The sequence below is a fragment of the Misgurnus anguillicaudatus genome, chromosome 19 (assembly GCF_027580225.2).
Source record: "Misgurnus anguillicaudatus chromosome 19, ASM2758022v2, whole genome shotgun sequence".
In the NCBI taxonomy this organism is placed as follows: Eukaryota; Metazoa; Chordata; class Actinopteri; order Cypriniformes; family Cobitidae; genus Misgurnus; species Misgurnus anguillicaudatus.
In genome coordinates this window covers 15,027,708-15,043,198 of record NC_073355.2, presented here as the reverse complement: position 1 = coordinate 15,043,198, position 15,491 = coordinate 15,027,708, and the positions used below count along the sequence as shown (strand labels likewise).

Genomic DNA, 15,491 nt, shown 5'->3' with positions numbered 1-15,491 from the left:
TGGCAGTTGCCGTGCAGAGCAGATCTCCTGACGCAAGCAGACGGGCGGATTTGGCATCCGAACCCGGGAGCCCTGCGTCTATGGGTTTGGCCCCTGCAGAGCCCATCGATGGACAGCTAGATAAGGCTGTACAGGAGACACTTAATAATGCCAGGGCCCCATCTACCAGAGCTGGCTACGCACTCAGATGGAGGATCTTTTCGGAGTGGTGTTTTGGCTTGGGCATCGAGCCAACGGTTTGTCCCGTGCCACAAGTATTATGCTTCTTGCAGTCCCATTTTGATCTGGGCAAAGCAGCCAGTACGATTAAGGTCTATGCTTCGGCCATTTCAGCTTTTCACCAGGGGGCAGATAACACATCCCTGGGTAGGCACCCTCTGATTAGCCGGTTCTTAAGGGGAGCCCGCCGGTTACGTCCAGGTCGCACTTTGCGGGCACCAAGCTGGGACCTGCCTACAGTTCTGACATCTCTCACTGAAGGTCCTTATGAGCCTATTGCAGACGCAGATCTACGGTCTTTGTCTCTTAAGACAGCATTTCTCTTGGCTCTCTGTTCAACCAAACGAGTCGGGGAGCTGTGTGCTCTCTCCGTTAGTGATGACTGTTTGAGGTGGCAGGCAGGGGGCACTGGCGTGTCACTCTGGCCGAATCCAGCTTTCCTGCCAAAAGTGCTTGATCAGCAGTCCATGAACAAGGTGTTGGAGCTGGCCCAATTCCAGCCTTCCGCTGCCTCACAGGCAGAGCATGACAAGCTTAGCACATTGTGTCCAGTCAGGGCCTTGAAAGCCTATCTGATCCGTACACAGGCTTTAAGAAGAACGCACTCTCAACTGTTTGTCTGTTATGGGGCGGCAAGGCAGGGACTGCCGCTTTCCAAACAGAGGTTATCTCATTGGCTGGTGGAGGTTATTTCCCATGCCTATAAGGCTCAGGGGATACCAGTTCCAACAGGTACAAGGGCTCATTCTACTAGGGGTATGGCTACATCTTGGGCTGCCCTCAAGGGTGTGGCAGCAAGCGACATCTGTGCAGCGGCTTCGTGGTCTACGCCATGCACTTTTACAAGATTTTACCGGGTGGATGTGACTCGACCAGCTCCGGTCGGCGACGCTGCCCTCATGTCTGTGACTGAGCGAGGTTCTAATTGATCCTGGGTTCCTCGCGACTCTGTTGGTATGTGTCATCCCTTTTTAGACCGTAGTGACGGTCAGAGTGAGGTCGAAACAGATCGTAGGTTACGCATGTAACCATGGATCTGTGAGACCGAGGGATGACCGTCACTATCCTTGTCGCTCGGACCATTCTGAGGCGCTCAAGGTAGGAGACTGAACCGGGAGCATTCTCTGCTATTTATAGACGCGGGTCGTTCTGCTTCCGGAGGTCATGGACATGACTTTGTTGACATATGGTCTCGGTGATAGGCAGAACGAAGGTGATCATTCCCTTTTTAGACCGTAGTGACGGTCATCCCTCGGTCTCACAGATCCATGGTTACATGCGTAACCTACGAAGTTCACTATAGAAGAAGAAGTCACATAAAGTGGCTATTTGATTTTTGAGATAGAGCCTCTAGTGTTGGAGTTATTAACAGTGTGACAACTTACCCGTGTGACAACTTACCCCGCTCTCCCCTATTAACATTTTGAACAATGATGAAACAATTCAACAAGTAAAATAAAAAAATGTTTTGATTGGACCATATCGCAAAGTAGTCCTCCAGAATGTTTTATCCATTTTGGTAGCCCTTGAAGGTTGGAGACCCCTGATTTATAAACTGTAAAAATGATTTTGTTTAATCAACTCGGATTTACAACTTATTTCCACTTACTATTATTTATCTTGACTAGAGTTGACTAGCTTATAAAATTGAAACATGTCATTTGAAGCACCTCATCTCAATAAATAATAGTAAGTTAAACTTCTAAATCTGAGTTGATTCAGAAATAAAAAAAAAGACAGCAATTTTTTACAATGTAAACTATAGGTCTTCAGAAAATGATGTTTAACTGAATGTTTTGGATACTGGCCAAATTAAAACAAGATAAATGTTCACAACATTGTAAAACAATAATAATAAAAAAAACAATAGTTTGTTTGTTATTAAAAGTCCTGGAAATACAATCTAACAAAGGCACTGAAACAGAGTGTTTTCTGTGTTGCCTTGTAATTTAAAAATAATAATCCTAAAGTGCTCTTTTTACACTTAAACTACCATTTGTAGCTGTATCTTATCAAGATGGATAGCATATCACCCCTTTTCAGAAAAAAAGAGGTGGAGTCCAAATTGATATTGACAACAATGTTCTGCGTGGCTTTAAAAAGCCTTGCCAAAAAGCAAGGGATTGTTTAGGTTTTTTAGCAGCCTGTCCACAGCTTACTGAACAACAATGAGTCTTACAGCAAAAGACAAAGCCACAGTGAAGGCCTTCTTCGGCCAAGTTGCCTCTAAGGCTGATGACATTGGCAGGGAGGCTTTCGCAAGGTACTGTCACATTTCACATTTGTATGTTTGTCGGTAAATTAATGGACTTATAGACTACCATTTCATCTCGTTTGTTTTCCATTCTAGGACTCTGTACGTGTACCCTCAGACGAAGACATACTTCTCCCATTGGGCAGACTTGAGCCCTGAATCAGCTCAGGTGAAGAAACATGGACAGACAGTGATGAAGGGAGTTCTCAGTGCTGTTGAAGTGATCGATGATCTCAGCGGTGGCCTGATTAACCTCAGCGAGCTGCACGCTTTCATGCTGCGCGTGGACCCTGCTAACTTCAAGGTACGTTTTGTCATGGTCGGAAGATCTTGACTTATTAACCTTTAATTCTGAGCTATTGCTTTTAATAAAAGCATTTATTAATTTGACTTTTTTGTAACTTTTTTTTAGATCATCAATCATAACCTGCTTGTGGCGCTCGCTATGTTGTTTCCTGAGGACTTCACCCCTGAGGTGCACGTGTCTGTTGACAAGTTTTTGGCTCAGGTCAGCCTGGCCCTGTCTGAGAAATACCGATAATGTGTTCATCTTCAACGCGACACTGTTTTTGTTTTAAAGATGATGAAATTAAAAATAAAAAAATCATGAAACCAAGCAATTTCTTTTTTATGTCTCACACAAAACCCACAGTACATCAATAAGAAATGTAAGCTATGTGTTGGTATAAGTCTATACGTTTTGGACGTTTAGTGACCCTTATTGAATTAAATAAAAAATTATGAAACGATCAATCTTTTTTAATAACTAGCTGTTTATCAAATTCGGATTCTTCGCAGTAAAAATGCTTTAACTGAAATGTACCATTCTGGAGGTTGCTTCTCCACAACTTCAATTTTTAAAATGTTTAAATTGAATTAACATTAAGCTCAATGGGTCACAGAGAGGAAACAATTATTTTGTGGAGTAAGTTTTTATGTATTCTAAAAAAACATTTAGCTTGTTATAAACAGCCATACCACATAGAACGCTATAGATTATTATGACTTAACGTACTACATTTAAATTAAACCGAATATGAAAAAAAAACATTTTACCAGGATTGCAACTAGAAGAAATTTATTTTTGTAAGGTAATAATTGCACGTTACCTTGCAAAGCTGGGGTATTCTGCAGTATTATCTTGACACTTGAATGAAACCGCCCATAGTCAAGAATTTCTTTTGATAAGCATTGCAGTTGTAAAGATATACACCCATTTCCCCGCAAGGCGTGGTAAGACTGAAAGAGCTCAGTAAATTTTAAACCAAGCTTAATAATGTATATTTTATAAAAAAAGACAGATATATAAGATACAAAAGTCCTTTGAAAGATATACACGTGTTTATATTTAACGATACAGCTATTTGAAAATATGTGCATTAAACGTGTAATCAATTAAATGTCGTACAACAAAAACAACAAGAAAACACATTCCCGCTTAATGTCATATTTCACTGCTTGAAATGTGATGTCCCAGTGGCATTCGACCAAATTTGGACAGGTCATTTTTAGAGTCAGTATAAAAATCAAACCCACTTACTTTCAGTTTACAGATGTTTGCTGCAAAATACTAAAGGTTTCGATTTCTGGTGGTGTCTTGAGAGCGAACCTTGAGCTTACATTACATAAAAAATTATGTTATTTACCAAATTATTGTGTTAGCGTTATAGTGTATTGACCGTTAACAATTACTGATAAAGTAATTATAGTTTTACTATAAATTATACTATTATATTCATTCAAATATTATTATTATTTACCTTATTTTAAGCAAATGAAAAGCTATCTAGTTATGAGTGTTAACCCTGTTGCCAACATCCCTTTTTAATATAATCCAATATTTCATATAAGCTTTTAGTATATCATTATTTTCTAATTATTAATTTAGCTGTTTTCTAGTTATTCTTATCTAGAGTACATCAATCACGTTTTACTAAACCAATCAAATTTGTGCAGGATGTTACGAAATAAAACTGTTTAAAGAATTCTTTTTAATAAGAGTTTCGTTGCAAAATGAGATAAACACCGTTTTTTTTAATTGTTCATAAATCGCGTTTTTTGGTTGTGCATTCCAATTAACATCAGTTCAACTGCAGTTGGTTTGTTTTGATTTAAACCTTCATAACTTAAAAAATACAGCTAAGTAGCACCATAAAACAAAATAATAACATGATGAGATAATAATAAACATGTTTTGACAAAAATGTAAAAAAATGGATTTATCTCGTTTTGCAACGAAACTCTTCATATTATGGAATTTATTCGTGTAAACATGACAACAATAATTTTAAGAGGACATAATCAAACTTATACCATAAGACTTAGAAAAGTGTTTGAATTTTTTTTCATATAACTACATATTTTATTTTATTTTTAGTAGTGCAGACATTATTTTCTGAAAATGTACAATGTAGAAAGTTTAAGGAATAGTATATTATTGAAATTTTAAAAAACATTCTTCAGTTGACTGTTTAAAATATTGTCGAAATATACTCTAAAATATTGATTATTTATATTTATGCCTTTTAAAGAGGCTTTTATCCATACTTCATTCAATGTATACAATGTATACAATCGGTGCGTGCATTTTATTTTACCATTTTAAGTCTTCCTCTAGTTTAACCTATAAACTTTGCGCTTTATTACAGCGGCATTCATTGATAAAATATTTGAGCCCATATGAGAAGGGTAATGTAATTGTGTTGGGCTGTGCCTAATAAACATGATCTATTAAAAATAGCTTGTTTTATGTTTTGTTTTAAAATGTCTGCAGAGGCAGCAAACCCATAAAGTTAAAAGACAACAGAATGCACTAAATATTGAATATTTAAACATTTATTTGCTTTAACACAGAAGAACGAAATGTTTTGTTGAAACATCAGATGTCAGATTCTCTGTTTATCAGTCAAAGCATTGTTGGTCTCTAGTGGTATTGTCTCCTAAGAGAGGCGTTCACAACAGCGAGGAACTTCTGTAAAGCAGCCTGGACTTCAGGGGTGAATGCAGCTCCCAGTTGTGCAGCCACAACAATGGTAATGCAGTCAGCCAACAGCTGTTGATGGACACAGATGATGTTATATAGAAATACAAGTTTATAAGTGACTGTTATGAAATAATGTATGATTTAATAAATATTAAATTACCCTGAAGTTGTCAGGATCTACGTGGAGTTTCTCAGAGTGCAGCACACTTAATTCGGCATATGTCTCTTTGACGTTGTCCAAGTTGTTCAAAGCTTTCACCAATCCACCAACGACAACTTTACCGTGAGCAGCAACCATTGGGTTTCCCAGGATGGCAGCAGCGTTGTACAGGTTTCCAAACTTACCGAAGTAACGCTGGGTCCAGGGGTAAACCACAAGGCATCTAAAAGACACAAAGGAGAAGCACTCAATTATAATGTTAGAAGTTCAAAAGTTATAAGTTTGGTTTTGTAAGTGTCGTGGTTTGATACCTTGCCAAGGCCTGATGACCAAGGGCATCGAGGTCTACTTTAGAGAAGATGTCCTGAAGAGTGGTGCGCTCAAAGTCTGTCCACTGAACCATGTTTGCGACTGTGGAGTTTCAGACAAGTGTCTTTAACACAAGCTTAGAAGTCCTGTGAACAGATGGTTTCTCCGAGAAACTTTTAAATGCCCATCGCAACCACGCCTCTTGTCGTGTGCAATCCAAGATATGCTTATCAGATATGTGGATTATGATGCGTGTTGTGTTTATTACTTTACATTTAAACCCACTAGAATACAAAAACTGCTATTTTTAATTATTTTAAAGAAACCACGTTTTTTTATTTATTTGGAAACACAAGGAATTCTAAAGAGAGGCACTGATTTTGAAATTTTAGATATACTATCAAGGCGTCAAAAATTAATTAAATAAATAAAATCGTTAACATTTTATTTAACTAGTACATCAAATATAAAAAATAAAGAAAGATGTTGTTGTTAAAAATTGCTTAAACATTTTCAAATGCAACCAAATAAATAGTTTAAGCGACTGTTCCTTCATGTCATTCATTAAATTCAATGATATTAATAAAGTGAAAGATGATAATGGCAAACGACCAAAATTTGATGAGTCAAGTCTAGGAGGGACTTGAGTTTATCTTTTGCCTTTCAACAGTATAAAAAGCCAAACCCTCTTACTGTCAACTCACAGAAGTTTGCTGCAAAGTCATCCTTCCACAATGAGCCTCACTGCCAAAGACAAAGCTGCCGTCAAGGACCTCTGGGCCAAGGTCTCAGGAAAGGCTGATGACATTGGTCACGACGCTCTTTCTAGGTAAATTAATTTATAATGGCTCTCGTTTTTTATTATAAAATGCTCTGTCCAGGCATTAGAATTGAGTGCATTGTGTCTCTGCAGGATGCTGGTGGTTTATCCCCAGACCAAAACCTACTTTTCTCACTGGAAGGACCTGAGCCCCGGTTCAGCACCCGTGAGGAATCACGGAAAGGTTGTGATGTCTGGCGTTGCTCAGGCTGTCGAGAAAATCGATGACCTGACTGCTGGACTCCTGAGCCTCAGTGAGCTTCATGCTTTCCAGCTTCGTGTTGATCCTGCCAACTTCAAGGCAAGTGCAATAAAAATGAATCCAAATTATTATGCTACGATTTCTGTTATATGCTCGTAGCAAGACTAAATTAATTTGTTCTCGTTTTTCTTGTAGATTTTGTCCCACAACATTCTCGTGGTTTTGGCCCTCTTGTTCCCCACTGAATTCACCCCTGATGCTCATGTGGCTATGGACAAGTTCCTCTCTGCTGTGGCTCTGGCTCTGTCCGAAAAGTACCGATAAGCACTTGATAGTGTGTTCACTTCAGGCGCGTCAAAAGAATGCTAGCATGAATTTTCTGTCTTTCTGTGATGCAAAATAAATGCTTGTTAAATTTTATCTTGACTAAATGTCTTATTTAATGCTTTGAACAAATGCAAAACAAACAACAAAACACATGGGTAGGCCTATTAAAAAATACCTTTGTGTTGTCATAAACAAAATGTGACAGTCTGAATACAAAATTCGCAATGGTATATTCACAGCACATGTTGAGAAAATGATCAATAATTTTGCACAGCTTAAAATGTGGTGTTTAAATTACAAAAACATAAACGTGCAAATCAAAACGAAAAGTTTGTATTAAATTTCGTGAGTTACTACTACTTTAATTTTTCAAAGTCAAATAATAAATAATTAATACATACAGTACACACTTTACTTTATTGACTACCTACTTTCAGGGTTTTAATGGAGTATACTTTAGTAATTTGTTTGTAATGTTCAGGTATTTTGTGGATCTGGAAGAATTTCTGCTGGTGTTTTCTGAAAACGAACCTACATGAAAACAGATATGTTGCCATCAAAAAGATCGTGTTAAAGTTATAATAAATTAACAGTTGAAAATTACTATTAAATTAATTATAGTATTATAAATAGCTTTATATTATTACAATATCTAAATTTTGAGCGGATGATCTTGGTTAGGAGAGTTAACATTGTTGCCAAAGTTCCTTTTAAAAAATAATCCTGCATATAAGCTTTTTGTATATTATTCTTTATTTGTTAATATAAAACACATCAACCAACTTTTACTAAACCTACACTGTAACCGATGGACTAATTTTGGACAACTTAAAATGTGGTGTTCAAATGAACAATAAATAAATAAATGAGTAATTAAAAACAAAAAGTTTTATTACATTTGGCGAGTTACTTCTCAAAATTTTCATACTAAAATAATAAATAAATAATTGTATATTATAAATAGCGTTATATTATTAATATTTAACTTTTTTGAGGCAAATAAACTTATCTCTTTAAAAGTGTTAAACCTGTTGACAAAATACTTTTAGAAATAATCCACTATTGCACATAAGCTTTTGTATATTTTTCTTTATTTGCTTATCTGAAACACATCAACCAACTTTTACTAAACCTATGAAATATAAACAAGATGTTAATAAATAAATGTGTTTTTATATAATTACTACTAAAACATGGTATATGTTGTTTACCTAATGCTTACAGTGTAGTGTTGACCGTTGACATTTTTTGCAAAAAAATAAAAAATAAACATTTTCCTTTTCTTTCTAATAACAAAACTACATCAAGGCATATTTACGTTATTTGAGGTAAAGAAAAGTAATGCTCTTTTAAAAACAATCCAGTATTGCATGCGTTTAGCTTATTTTTTTATTTGCTTAAGTATACATCAACTTTTAACAATAACATTAAAAAAATTGGTTTATATCTCATTTTCATTTATTAAATGATTTTAAGCATGACAAAAACGTTTTAAAGGTTTTAAATAGTACATTTAGAAAGCACTCTATTTGTCAGTAGTGAACAGTCTTATAATTTTAACTCTGTCATCATGAAACTGAAAATTTATTTTACATATAGTTTAAGAATACAATTGAAATTGAAATACATTTTCACCTAGGTGTTTACAATCTCGCAAAATTATACTTTAACAGTGGTTTCATTTACATTTATATATTTAAAAGATGCTTTTATCCAAACTGCGTTAAAGACATTTAATCGGTAAGTGTTCCCCAACTTTGCGCTTTTTTAAAGTTGCATAAATTCATGAAATGATGAGCCCGCATAATGTTATTGTTTGGTGCTGTGTCTAATAAATCTGATATATTATAAATAACTTGTTTTAGGTTATGTGTAGCGGGTATTAACTCACTTTATGGACCAGGCAAATAAGATCAGATGACTGCACGGTACGAAGGAGGAGGTAGCGTGATAGTGAGCAAGCAGACAGAAACAGTAGGCTATATGAAATGTATCCTCTCACTTGTCTGATGAAAAATATTTAAAATAGAAAATTGTACTTTCCTCTAGATTTGTGATCCAATCAGGGTCGAAGTGGGAGGCTCGCCATCAATTTGGGAAATCCAGCTCAAAGCATGTTCATACAAAAGGAAAAAACTAGCCTGTCCATTCACGTCTTTCTCTCTCTACTTCACGTCTCCGTTTTCAGCTCCTCCCCGCGGAGATGGCGGTAATGCACACTGGCTGCGTCCGAAACCGCATACTGTATAGTAGGTACTGAATTAGATGAAGTACCTACTTACTTGGCGTTAAAACAGTAGGTACTGTATAGTATGAATCCTGGTAGTATGAATGAGATTCGGACGTCCCAGCTAACAGAAAAAAGTTCTAAGAACGTTCCCTGAAAGTTTTTTACGTTCCCAAAAACGTTCTGCCAACGTTAAAAGTGTCCAGTTTTCTTGACGTTCTAAGAACGTTTTTGTGTTGTCTCAACGTTAGAGGAATGTTACATTTTACCATTTTTAAACGTTATGACAATGTCATGTTTTAATGTTCACACAATGTTTAAAACAACAACTGTTTATTATATTGACTTGTTTAATTGTTATGTAAATGATAGAGAAACATTGCATTTTATTATATTTATGTTTTATATTTATATTATTTTATTATATTTATTATATATTATATATTTATTATATATTATATATCTATTATATATAAGTTTAGATGTTGATGTTTTGTTTCATTTTAAGTCACCATTATTGTGATTAGTGTTCGTTTTAGTTGGGCTCTTGAGCCTTGTCTTTTGCTTGCTAGTTTTTTCCCTGGCTGTATTAACCTTTTGTTAATACACCACATTTGTTCTGGTTGTATTGACTTTTTGTTGATACACCGCATTTGTTGTGAACATGTTGGGTTGGTGGTGTGGTTCTGTGGTGTGGTGGTTGGTGCATGGTGGTGGAGGATCATCCCTAATTAATTTACTAATCAAAGGTTTGTTTTCTGTCAATAATGTAAATGAGATCCAGTGCTTTCACAGCAGTTTGTCATTAAGGCGTTTTAGAAACTTTGGGCAAAAAATATCTGCTGTATAACTGGGATGCACAAACATCAAGAATCAGACTATGAATCTCAACCATGGTGACAATTAAATGAAAAACTTCATGCTGCAATGCATGCTGGGTATTAACAAATTACAAATCTCATTCAGGACTCCCAGCATGCACTGCAGCATGGATAAATAATGATTTTTTTCCAATTTTCTTTGTCACCATGGTTGAGATTCGTGGTCTGGTTCTTGATGTTTGTGCGTCCCAGTTGTGCAGCGGATGTTTTTTGTCCAAAGTTTCTTAAACTCCTTAATGACAAACTGCTGTGAAAGTGCTGGATCTCGTTTGCATTGTTGACAGAAAGTAAACTTTAATTGGTTAGGGATGATTTTTTTCCTTTATGTACCAACCACCACACCACAGAATTACACTACTAACTTAACATGCTTATAACAAATGTGGTGTATCAACAAAAAGTCAACACAACCAGGGAAAAAACCAGCAAGCAAAAGACAAGGCTCAAGAGCCCAACCAAAACAAACACCAATCACAACAATGGTGACCCAAAATGAAACAAAACATCAACATCCAAACCCATATACAACAGATATATAATATATAATAAATATATAATATATAATAAATATAATAAAATAATATAAATATAAAAAATAAATATAATAAAATGCAATGTTTCTCTATCATTTACATAACAATTAAACAAGTCAATATAATAAACAGTTGTTGTTTTAAACATTGTGTGAACATTAAAACATGACATTGTCATAACGTTTAAAAATGGTAAAATGTAACATTACTCTAACGTTGAGACAACACAAAAACGTTCTTAGAACGTCAAGAAAACTGGACACTTTTTACGTTGGCAGAACGTTTTTGGGAACGTAAAAAACTTTCAGGGAACGTTCTTAGAACTTTTTTCTGTTAGCTGGGGTACTACATCCGCCATGTTGCTACATCACGTGACATACGTCGTCATCACGTCGTGTCATTTCAGCGCGAAAACAGCCGCGTGCATCTTCTTCTTCGTTGGATAACTCCTCGTCCGGGGCATCATGGGATAGTGTAGCGTCCATCGTATGCACACTGCAAAATCTAACCGGAAGTAGTAGGTCATCCGGGTACTTTTCGCATACTGTTTTTCGAATACTATGTATTCGGACATACTACTCGCTTCGCCTACTGCTTTTCGCGTACTATATAGTATGTAGTAGGCAGTTTCGGACGCAGCAACTGTTTGCAAACTGCCAGTAAAAACTACCGAAGAAGAAGAAGAAGTCCTCCCCACCTGCACGCGGCTAATCTCGCCGATCGGCTACATCCAGCCACAGCCGATGTCGAACACACCTTTTTGTCCTTCAATGGCACGTGCAACCAAAATGGCGTCAGCGAAGAGCAGTGAACACTCAACACACTATCCGTGTGTCTCAATCAGCTCCCTTGTTCAGTAGTCAGGGCACTGATCAGGGAGTCGGCCATTTTAAGGGCTGTCTCAATCGCAAAATCCGTTCAGTGCACTGGAACGTTCGTTCCCTAAAAATTCCCACAATGCAACGCAAAAACCAGTGAGCATCGATGATCCCTATGTTCCCTAACCGGAAATCACGTGACCTTTTCTAAAGCTCGCCAACCGAACATCACGTGATCCAACTCAATACATTTTTTGAAATGTGACAGAACTTTTATAAAGACAAACGTTTGTTTTAGTTTTAAATACAAACACACATTGCTACACAGTAAGGGACCACAATCTACTCAATATTTAAAAAAATAATATTTATTTAAAATTGTAAATATATTTATTACATTTAAAATGTAATTATATGCCTCAAATTTTATGCACAGATATGTAAGATAATAATGACAGCATTTTTCACAATGTACTGGTTTTAAAATTAAGTCAGAGAGATGTTGGTTTTGCCGGTTGTTGATGAGTTAGGGCTCAGTCACACCAAAAGCGTTTATGGCAGTTGCAGGCGCCTTTTTTGAATGATATTCTATGGGCAGGGCGCGTTTGCGCGCTGTTTATGCGCGCCGAGCGCCTTGCGGTTTTCTGCCGCCTGCCGCGCACGCGTTTTTGAAGGAGCGCTGAGAGCGGAGGAGCGCCTGACGTCATTCGCGTCTTCCATTGTCCAATCGAATGAGGTGAGAGGCGGGCCTTACATTGTGGCGAGGGAAGTTTACAGTTGCTTTGAAGAACCGGACTCCACTCGCTCACTCTCTCCTGCGTGTTTGTGCTCCTCTTATCCTCAAACAAGGTCAGAGCAAGCGCCCTCTTTTTAAAGTTTCTGCTAATATGACAGTTAACAGCAAAAGAGCGCTCACGCTTCAATATTTGATTGACAAGACAGCTGACTCGGTGGTTGCTTAGCAATATGAAAAGCCGTGCTGCACTGCTCTTTTTTAAAAAAGGCAGTGCGTCGCGCCTTGCGTTTGCAAGCGTTTAAAGCGCTTTTGGTGTGACTGAGCCCTAACAGCTGCGAGTGATTACAACGCGCTTAAGCAGCTGTGACAGAAAAATAAGTGAACATCGTCCCAATGTGAAGTGAGCTAGGGTCCTTACCAGTGCCCGAACCTGTGTACACGATATACTGATTCACGACCTCGGGAGCTAGGGAACGAATTGAGACACACGGTATGTAATCATGCAGGTCAAAATGAAAGCTCAAAAGTACTCAATGTGTCCACACAATCACGCTGGATCATTGAATATGTTCAAGTTAAACTCTGATTTGTTCAGTTTATATGAACTTTAAGCAGTTTAAGAGTCATATTTTTAGTGATGGTCGTTTTCGAAGCACTGCTTCATGAGGCTTCGAAACATTTACGAATCTTTTGTTTCGAATCAGTGGTTCGAGCGTGTTTCAAACTGGCCCAAGTCACGTGATTTTAGCAAACAGGTGTGTTCGACTTCATGCGGCGCTGCGCAGACCGATCGGTGGCTGACTTGAAGCAGTGCATTCCGGTTAGTAATTTTGTCCGACTTAAGCTGGCGCTGCAGGCACGTGACTGTGTCATGTGGTTTTTAAGTACCGCGAGAGCGATTCGAGATCAGCCGCCGGAGTCAGCCAGCGCAGCTTGCGAAGAGGAGCTGCACGGGCTGTAATGAAGACACAGCTGTTTCACCATTGGTCGGATTCACCACATGACAACAATCACGTGTGTTTCGTGCTTATTTTCACGCCCTCAGTTCCACAAATGCTCACAAATCTGTATTTTTATCACAGTTAAAGCTATGTTCATGTAGTCGCGATGTTATATTGTTTCATCCTCATCAAAATAAAATAGATAAAAAACGTAGACTCAACTACATTGGTATTTAAATAATTTATGCTTATTTTGAACTTTATTCTTGTAAAAACAGATGCTGTAAGCCTCTTCAGTTCCACTCATGCTCATACACGGACATTCAAAACAGTATAATTCACTTTTTATGTAGTTTACATCTTAACAATCATGTTTAATGCGATTAAGCAAGCAAACGGCACGTGATCAGCCATGCCTGACGTAAATGCAGCAAGCTACGGGAACCACAGCGCGTCCGACTTCACGTCTCCGTTTTCAGCTCCTCCCCGCCTGCACGCGGCTAATCTCGCCGATCGGTTACATCCAGCCACAGCCGATGTCGAACACACCTAACGTTTCGAAAATCCGATGGTTCACCACTACGGGGAGTTGATCACATGACCAGTGTCTAATATGTTTCGGTGAACTTGGGTCAGATTTATTATAAAAGTTCATAAAACATTTATCCTTCTGACTAATAACACTGCCATTTTGTCTATTTTTTGTTTATAGACAGATTTAATGACAAAAATGTGCATAATTAAAAGTTAGTTTTAATGATTTTTTTGCCCTAAATAAAGCTAAAAACACATAATACACTTTTAACTGTCTTAATTAAGTAAAATAATTTTTAATACATTTTAATAAAAATCTTGCTATTATTTTGTAAAAAAAAGTGTAAAATGTTTGGCCATATCTGCTTTTACTCTATTTTGAACAGCAGGGTCGCCAGCGTGTGTTTCGAACTGAATCAATATTCGAAGCAATTGGTTCAATTGATTCGAAGCTTCGAAAAGCTTCGTTTCTCCCATCACTACATATTTTATCAGATTAAAAACACTCTCATTAGATCAGAGGGGTATTGCACAAAAGCAAGATAAGGGATTAAGCTGGGATTTTCCAGTTATCCTGGCTGAATTTAGCCCTGATTCGGTTGCATGAAGGGAGGCTAAATTAATCTTGATGAAGTTACTATGGAGATTTACTCTTTGCAGCTAGCCTGCTCCAGAGCAGGCTAACAACCAGGCTAAGATTAATCCTAGTGATTAATTTAATTCAAAGAACTTTATTAATCCCAGGGGGAAATTGCTTTAATGTTACAATTATAGAAAAGAAAGAAATTAAAGAAAAAAGAAATAAAAACATAACTGCCCATCCATGATTTAAAAATTAATAGATAAGAAAAAAAACTATAACTTTTCCCGTATAAAAAAAGGTAATTTACTTCAATAGTGCATTGTCCCAGCACTTACAAAGTGGAGTTAAACAGCCTCATGACCACAGGTATAAAGGATCTGCTAAAACGCTCAGTAGAACACTTAGCAGTGATCAGTCTCTGACTAAATGTACTTCTCTGTTCGGCCAGCACCCTATGTGGGTGAAAGGGATTGCTCAGAATTGAATATAGTTTTACAGTTTTCTTTTCTCAGCCACAACAGAACAGAGTGAACAGAGTTCAGCTCCATACCAAGTACAGTCCAGCGCCTCTAATGAATTTGTCCAGTTTATTTCTGTCCGCCACTTTCATACCTCACCCAACAGACCCCCAGACACCACAGACTCATAAAACATCCACAGCATGGTATAGCAGACTATACCATTTCAGATAAATCACTTCTACAAGATTGCAAGTAACAGGAACAGATTACTCCATAAAGTGTTACATAAGGGCAGTCAACAGGCATTATTTTGTGTAACAGCTTTCCCTATTTTCTTTGGATGCAGTGGATGGCACCCACCCCTGTGACAGATATATAAGACTTTTTTAATGTTAAACTTAGTACAGACAATAAAATATGTCAGCAGATACTACCTTATGTGTAGATTTATTTCTGCAATCAAGTCATCAGCATTGCAAAATGTCCTTGATCTTGATTTTCTG

The 15,491-nt window shown here is 37.2% G+C and overlaps 3 protein-coding genes across 3 annotated transcripts; 2 read left to right on the top strand and 1 right to left on the bottom strand.

The window, feature by feature from the left end:
* Positions 1 to 2,308: 2,308 nt before the first annotated feature.
* On the top strand, positions 2,309 to 3,089 carry hbae3 (hemoglobin alpha embryonic-3). Its single transcript, XM_055180115.2, has 3 exons — positions 2,309 to 2,482; positions 2,570 to 2,777; positions 2,886 to 3,089. The coding sequence occupies exons 1-3, from the start codon at positions 2,388 to 2,390 to the stop codon at positions 3,012 to 3,014; spliced, it is 432 nt and encodes a 143-aa protein (XP_055036090.1). The 5' UTR covers positions 2,309 to 2,387; the 3' UTR covers positions 3,015 to 3,089.
* A 2,205-nt stretch (positions 3,090 to 5,294) lies between these two features.
* Positions 5,295 to 6,187, bottom strand: LOC129431353 (hemoglobin subunit beta). Its single transcript, XM_055189208.2, has 3 exons — positions 5,928 to 6,187; positions 5,617 to 5,839; positions 5,295 to 5,525 (listed from the first exon to the last, which is right to left on the bottom strand). Exons 1-3 carry the CDS (start codon positions 6,017 to 6,019, stop codon positions 5,397 to 5,399), a joined length of 444 nt encoding a protein of 147 aa, XP_055045183.1. The 5' UTR covers positions 6,020 to 6,187; the 3' UTR covers positions 5,295 to 5,396.
* Positions 6,188 to 6,574: 387 nt separating this feature from the next.
* On the top strand, positions 6,575 to 7,367 carry LOC129431362 (hemoglobin embryonic subunit alpha-like). The gene is made up of 3 exons (XM_055189215.2): positions 6,575 to 6,754; positions 6,839 to 7,046; positions 7,143 to 7,367. The coding sequence occupies exons 1-3, from the start codon at positions 6,660 to 6,662 to the stop codon at positions 7,269 to 7,271; spliced, it is 432 nt and encodes a 143-aa protein (XP_055045190.1). The 5' UTR covers positions 6,575 to 6,659; the 3' UTR covers positions 7,272 to 7,367.
* The last annotated feature ends 8,124 nt before the right edge of the window (positions 7,368 to 15,491 follow it).

Bases quoted from the DNA above. Each gene is read 5' to 3' on its own strand.
- hbae3 (XM_055180115.2), top strand. From the start codon at position 2,388: ATGAGTCTTACAGCAAAAGACAAAGCCACAGTGAAGGCCTTCTTCGGC. The intron at 2,483-2,569 runs GTACTGTCACAT...TTTCCATTCTAG, and splicing joins GGCAGGGAGGCTTTCGCAAG to GACTCTGTACGTGTACCCTC. The intron at 2,778-2,885 runs GTACGTTTTGTC...ACTTTTTTTTAG, and splicing joins TGGACCCTGCTAACTTCAAG to ATCATCAATCATAACCTGCT.
- LOC129431362 (XM_055189215.2), top strand. From the start codon at position 6,660: ATGAGCCTCACTGCCAAAGACAAAGCTGCCGTCAAGGACCTCTGGGCC. The intron at 6,755-6,838 runs GTAAATTAATTT...GTGTCTCTGCAG, and splicing joins GGTCACGACGCTCTTTCTAG to GATGCTGGTGGTTTATCCCC. The intron at 7,047-7,142 runs GCAAGTGCAATA...TTTTTCTTGTAG, and splicing joins TTGATCCTGCCAACTTCAAG to ATTTTGTCCCACAACATTCT.
- LOC129431353 (XM_055189208.2), bottom strand. From the start codon at position 6,019: ATGGTTCAGTGGACAGACTTTGAGCGCACCACTCTTCAGGACATCTTC. The intron at 5,840-5,927 runs GTATCAAACCAC...TGTGTCTTTTAG, and splicing joins GGTCATCAGGCCTTGGCAAG to ATGCCTTGTGGTTTACCCCT. The intron at 5,526-5,616 runs GTAATTTAATAT...GTCCATCAACAG, and splicing joins TAGATCCTGACAACTTCAGG to CTGTTGGCTGACTGCATTAC.